General features: G+C 48.9%; 1 protein-coding gene across 1 annotated transcript; it reads right to left on the reverse strand.

Annotated features, from left to right (window-relative positions):
- C2CD4B (C2 calcium dependent domain containing 4B) lies at positions 2,179-4,254 on the reverse strand. The gene is made up of 2 exons (XM_018054291.1): positions 3,780-4,254; positions 2,179-3,588 (listed from the first exon to the last, which is right to left on the reverse strand). Exons 1-2 carry the CDS (start codon positions 4,049-4,051, stop codon positions 2,454-2,456), a joined length of 1,407 nt encoding a protein of 468 aa, XP_017909780.1. The 5' UTR covers positions 4,052-4,254; the 3' UTR covers positions 2,179-2,453.

A 6,906-nucleotide genomic window follows, 5' to 3' on the forward strand; every position in this document is an offset into this window, starting at 1 on the left:
ATAATATAATATAAGTAGTGATAAGTGATATGGAAAAGAGTAAAGCAGTGCCAGCGACAATGATGCTTTTTAAAAAGACGATGGCCAGTGGAGGATGCTCTAAGGAGGTGACATTTACACCTAAGAAAAGTGGAGTGTGTATGAGAGAGAAGTTAAAGCTGATTCCAGGTTTCTGGTCTGAGTGAAAGAAAGAAGAATGGTGCCATTTAGTGAAATAAGGAAAATTGGGGGAGCAAGAGATTTGGGAGGAGAAAATCAAGAATTCTGGTTTGGAGGTATTGATGAGTCATATGTCCATATTAAGTGGTTATTTGGATAGGTCAGATTTCTCTTGTGGGTGATTCCGTCCTCAGGTCTTATGGAGACTTTTCTGACCACTCTGTCCCTGAGAACATCCCATTTGCCACCTCCCCAACCCTCAGGATCTCTATCACCCTCCATAATTTATTGTCTTCATGATAGTCACCTCAAACTGTAATAACAAAATTTGGCCTTGGTTTGGTACCCTTACAAAAATTAACTCTTGGGGGAACAGGAACTTTGTCTTGTTTACAGCTTTGTCCCCTGACCTTGGTACAATTCTTATGCAGAGTAAGAACTCAACATCTAATTGCTGAAGGAAGAAACAAAGGGTAGGTCAGTCCTCTGCAGAAGTCAGGACATCTTGGCTCTTGTCTGAGCCCAGTGACTGGCTGTGGACCTGTCACTTCTGCAATATATGATCAGTTTCAGAAGTCATTTGATTAGCTGATTTCTAAGGGCTAATTTGTCAACTTTGAAATTATGTTTTAAATCCAGGATTTTTATCTATTTATTCTAACCAAATTGGTACCTAGAACTTCGTTTTGGTAATAACAGTGTTGAAGCGCATTTTGATGAAGCATGAGTGCAAACTACTGTTTCTGGGGAAATTCACCACGGGGATGCAGAACAGTTCTATAACCCCACCTGGGCTGCCCTAAATCCTCAGTCTCAGGTGGCCATTCATTCTGCTAGCTTCCACTCCAGGATGGAGGAGAAACAACTAGAAAGAAAGGAGAATAAACGAAGCAGTTCATTTTATGGAACATCATTGAGCACCTGTTCACTAGTACAGTTCAAGTCTTTTCAGGGATGCTAGCATATTTCAGATGTATTTAAGGGTTATTTGGACGTTAAGGCACATCGTCACAAAACCTGGAGAGGTAGGTATTAACTCCCCCCTTTCACTGATTTCCAGGAGACGAACTGATTTGCCATAGTACAGACAAGTGACAAGCAGCAGATAAAAGACTGAAATCTAGGTCGCTCCCTAACCTCCTCTTGCTCTCCATCACACCATAGATACCTATAGCCAAGGGCATACCTTCTTGGGTATAATCAGTTTCCAGTGGACTCAGGTCTATTTGTTGAATAAACAAATGAAAATAAATTGGATTAAGAAACACTCTCTTAGAATCCTGTTTTCAAAAAACTGGCAGTTTACATTTCAACTCGTCTGGGAAATCCAATTGTATTAATTACTATGTACAGGGCTTTCCCAGTGGCTCAACAGTAAAGAATCTGCCTACAAGAGACACTTGATCCCTGGGCTGGCAGGATCCCCTGGAGTAGGAAATGGCAACCCATTCCAGTATTCTTTCCTGGAAAATTCCATGGACAGAGGAACCTGGTAGGCTACAGTCCATGGGGTCTCAAAGAGTCAGACAGGACTGAAACGATGGAGCACCATACATATAGTTAGGTAGAAATAAAGCCACAAAGCAAAATATCACCTTGTTTACAGAGATAGGAATGAATTTCTTTCTGAAATAGCTTGATTTCCCAGGGCTCCTTCTGGAGAAGGCAGAAGGGGAGGCCAGGAGTATCTCCTGCCCACATACCATCCACTGGAAGTTCCTTTGCTTCCTCTCTTTCTTTCTCCTTAGCCATTATTGAAGACTCCACTTTCAGAAAGATCCTGTACTTTCTTCATGGGAAAGGAATTCTTTTCTCACCAAGGTATCTGTGTGACAGAAGGTTCCCACCCTGAGGTGTGTGTGCACGAATGAGAACATGAACCGACACACCAAACATGGAAAGCTGTCTATGTGCATCCTGGCGTTGGGCATGATTCTGAAGGAATACCATTTTTTTTAAAACCCGTAAGTCGTTTGGTATTGCTATATTAATAAATTAAGAATGACAAAGCAACGCAGATGGAGTGTCGTTCTTTTTCCTTTCGTTCAGCCACAAGCCAATCTCTTACGGTAAAAAAGAGGGGGAGGGGGCTGGAAAAAAGGATTGCGTGTTTTGAATAGAGGAGGGAGTCATCATTTTATCCTTCCCTACCAATAAACGATGGCAAGTTCGGACATCTAAGAATTAAAACGGCAACAAAGCAAGAACATGATTAGAAAAATAAATAAATAACGTTTATTTTGTACAATATCAGTGGCTTCAGTGTCCGAGAGGCCCGGCGGCAGAGCGCGCCCTCAGAGGAGCAGGAGGGGGCCCAGCAGCAGTTCGCCCTGGCCCAGCAGGCGGCCCCGCTCCAGCCCGCGGCCCCGGTTCTCCGCCTTGACGCGCACGGCCAGGCGGCGCACCTCGTCCTCCGAGAGCCCGTCCAAGCACAAGTCCTGCTCCAAGACGGCCCTGCGGCTCCGCCGGACCACGGCGCCCCGCGGCTTCAGGATGAAGCTGACTCTGCAGCCTACGGGGGCGCGGGGCTCGGCTGCTCCTCCAGCCGGGCCCTCGGCACGGAGCAGCCGGACACGGAGGCGCCCGCTGGCCCGATTGTATTCGGCGGCCAGGCTCAGGGCGCCCCCGGCGCGGCCCAGAGTTACGGTGCCCTCGGCCTCCAGGCGCTCGGGACGCGGGTCGCGATGCGGCGAAAGGGATGTGACTGGGGCCTGCGTCGGGGACCCGGGGCTGGCGCGGCATTCGTCCTCGTCATCATCTTCCCCGTCCCCGCTGGAGACGGAGCGGGCGCGGGTCAGGCCTCGGCTCCTCCCGGCCCGCAATGCTCGGCGCAGCAGCCCTTCCGGGGCGCGTAGGAGGCGGCGGGAGCGGGGCGGCGGGGCGAGCGTGTCCAGGGACGGGCTGGGGCCACCGCGGGCTGCGGGGGTCGCAATGGGGGATCTCGCCCCGGGAGCGAGGGGAGCGTCTCCGCCGCCGCCCCCGTAGGTGTGGGCCCGGGGACGGGGCGCGGGCGGGAGCGCGACGGAGCCCGGGCCCCCGAGGAAGAGCGACTCCTTGCGGCGAGTGTGCGGGCTCTCGAGCAGCGCGCAGAAGCCGTAGGCAGTGCGCGCCCGGGGCAGGTGCGGCAGCGAGAGTGCGGCCTGCGAGCGCGGGTCCCAATCCGTGCGCCCCGCGCCGTCGTCGGCTCCTCGAAGCCAAAGGTCAGTCTCAGCAGCGCACCTCCGGGGCAGCGCGGCGGCCGGGGGCGAGGACTCGGGCGCATAGGGGGTGGGCAGCCGCGGCGGGATGAAGAACTCGGGGATGCGGTTCGGGGTGAGCACATTGGAGAAGGCAGGCTCCAGAGGCGCGTTGCTCGCCGCCGAGGCGCGCAGTTTCCCGAGGAGCCGCATCCTCCGAGGCTGGGGCTGGGAGTGGCGGGAAGAAGCGTTCCTGCGGGAAGAGAGAAGCGAATGAGTTTGGGCTCCTGGGGCCTCTCGAGAGTGGCTGGACACCTATCCAGACCCCTCGGGGTATCAACGCACCAACGATCCCCTGCCAGTCCCGGCGAGCTCGCTCGCGCCCACAAAGCCACCCGCCTTCCATTCATTGGTACTAATGAAACAAAGAAGTAGAAATCAGACCTTTGCCTCTTTTTCAGTCCCTCTGGTTCGTGAGTTTCAAGTTGCTTTCTGGTGCCTGCTGACGCTCCAGCTTCAGCACTGTAGCCGGGACAGGGGCGCTCCCCCTTATATTGCAGCCTGAGTCCCGCCCATCTGGCCAGGAGTCCAACCCTTGGAGGCGCCGGCCGGCTCGCCCTTCCGGCGGCCCTTTGTAGCCAGAGCTGCTGGGGCTCGCGTGGGAGCGAAGCTGTGGCGAAGGCCAGCCCCCTTCTGCTCAGCCCTGGGGCCTGCATCCGCTCTGCGTGCAGGGAACCGCTTACACCGGCCTGCGAAAGTTTGCCGGTAGAGGGAGGACCCCTGGGTCGACCTGCCAGGAAGAATTGGCGGCTGAAAATGCTGGCGGCTTCTCGGAAAAGGTGAAGGATAAGGAAGCAAGTTCTTTTTAGCTGGGAGCTAAATCCTGTACCCCACTGCTCACCTCCAGCCCCGCATGTGAACAACACACGCTAGGAGCTTCTGTTTTACTGCCCCCATGAACCTGCAGTCTGTAAACCAGTTAGTGTCCATGGTACTCGTGTACTTGTTTATGAGTCTGTCTCCCTCTGCTAGACCTTGGCTTTCTTAAGGAGTATCACTGGCTGCCTCAGTCAATCCCATAAATGTTGGTGGAGTGGGTGAATTAAAGTATGCAAAAATCTCTGAATGACTACCGGCTCTGCCTATCAACTTAAATATTTATTTGTTTGTCTTGGTTTCGGCATGTGGGATCTAGTTCCCTGATCAGGGTTGGAACCTCCGGTCGCAAGCACTGGGAATGCAATCTTAGCCACTGGATCACTAGGGAATTCCCTGCCTATCATCTTGATTGTCACAAATGATGGGTTTTTGGCTCATGCCCTAAACATAACATGATAATTCAAAGCTGCCCTTTTCTCTCTGCTCCATCATGAAGGTATCCAGTTAGAAAGCACCTTACCAAAAAAATCCACATTGCCTTTCTACCTCTACCTCCCTCCCAACCTTCATTTCCTAAGATGAGAAAACTGAAGTCCAGTGGGACTTGATGAAATCCTGTAAACAATTCAACAGAACTAATTAATGGCAGAAGCTGAAACTAGCAATTTCCTGTCGGTTTGCCTTTGCACGTGACACTTCCTGGTATCTGAAATGCCCCTCTCTGCTTTTTTTTTTCCTCTATAAAGAACTCCTTTTGTTTTACTTCAGCCAGACATCCACCTGTTCAGAATCCTTTACTCGACTCCTTCACTACAGTTCTCCATGTCTCCTTATTCCGTTCATGTGCGTTCTGTGTGCCACCACTGCTGCATTCAGCAGCCTGCTGTGGAATTTTTGGTTGACAAGTTTGTCTTCCCTACTAAACTAGGAGTTTCTTGAGGGTAAGGACTGTGGTAAGACAACCAGAGAGGAGTCTGTGGGACCTACTATCAGTATACGTAAAATAAAGAGAAGGGCTACTGTCTAGAACGTGGGTCTGCCTCCATCCCAAAGCAGACGTGTCTAAGGGACAAGCCTGGCTGTCTTATTCATCTCCTCCACTTTCAGTGCCTGGACATACAATGCCGGGCAAATAATAAGTGCTCAGTAAATATTTGATGAATTATATTGTGTTGTATTGAGCCTGATCTGGTCTTATGACTGTCATGTGCTTTTAACCACATCTCTCTCTGCTTTGTTCAATTTCTTTCTCACAACAGACCAATGCGGTGGACACTGCTTCTGTTTACGATATAAGAAACTGAGGCTCATCAGTCAAATTATGAATCACAGCCCAGGTATTGTAAATCCTAGCGTTTTGCTAATTTCTTCCTTCTCTTTCCTTTCTCCTTCCATTCATCCACTCAGTTCAGTTTCATTCACTGAGTTCACTATGTGTCAGAGACTGTGTGCATGTTTTGTATTGCACTGAACATCCAGAATGTTCATTCTTAAAGCAACTCGGTCTCCTAAATATTTTCCATTATCTTTGCTTTGGATTAAGTACCATTATTTCCAAATTTTTAAAGGTAAGGAAAGTGAATGCTTTCCATAAATGAATAATTAATACTTTCTTTTAAAAGTGACCACTGTTGTTCTGCTTTTTGAGAGGGCAAGTGTGAATCAGTATGCAGCCAGGGGGTAGTAACCATACCTGCTGAAGTCAGAATGGCAAGCAGAAGAATTCCCAGAGCTCTCTGACTGGATCATTTCCTATTGATTCTTCAGGCCAGTCTGTAGATTCTTGGGTGAATGGCCTTCTCTAAGCATAGCACACTTGCATGATATGCCCAGGAGCCAGCTTGCTTCCAATGAGACCTCAGTGAAAATGGCTTTCCCCTCTCCTGAAGGTCTTTGTGACATGAACACACAGAACCTGAAAAACAAAAAAAAAAAAAAAAAAAAAAAAAAACATCAACACAATCTCTATATAGAAGGTTTTCTAAAACAATTAGTTTTCCATAGATTAATATTCTACAGAAGAGAACTAAGACGTAGGACAATTAGATTACTTACACTGGGATACACTTCAGTCATTCATTCATCTAAACCAGTAGCTATAGGCTGAGTCCAGAGTTAGAGGCCTGGTATCCTTCCTGATTCTTAAATCACAATAGTAGAAAGTGAAAACCCCCTCCCCCAGTGGAAACTCTGATTACACGATTATTTCATTATTTTGTGTCTTATGGCAGAAACCAAAGAGGAATTAAAGAGCTTCTTGATGAAGATGAAAGAGGAGAGTGAAAAAGCTGACTTAAAACTCAACATTCAGAATGCAAAGATCACAGCATCTGGTCCCATCGCTTCAAGGCAAATAGATGGGGCAACAATGGAAACAGTGACAAACTTTATTGCAGATGGTGACTGCAGCCATGAAACTAAAAGACGCTTACTTCTTGGCAGAAAAACTATGACCAGCCTAGACAGTATATTAAAAGAAGAGACATTACTTTGCCTACAGAGGTCCGTATAGTCAAAGCTACCGTTTTTTCCAGTGGTCATGTATGGATGTGAGAGCTGGACCAAAAAACAGACTGAGCACCAAAGAACTGATGCCTTCAAACTGTGGTGTTGGAGAAGACTCTTGAGAGTCCCTTGGACTGCAAGGAGATCTATCCAGTCAATCCTAAAGGGAATCAATCCTGAATATTCA

This window comes from Capra hircus, chromosome 10 (assembly GCF_001704415.2).
Source record: "Capra hircus breed San Clemente chromosome 10, ASM170441v1, whole genome shotgun sequence".
NCBI classification, from domain to species: Eukaryota; Metazoa; Chordata; class Mammalia; order Artiodactyla; family Bovidae; genus Capra; species Capra hircus.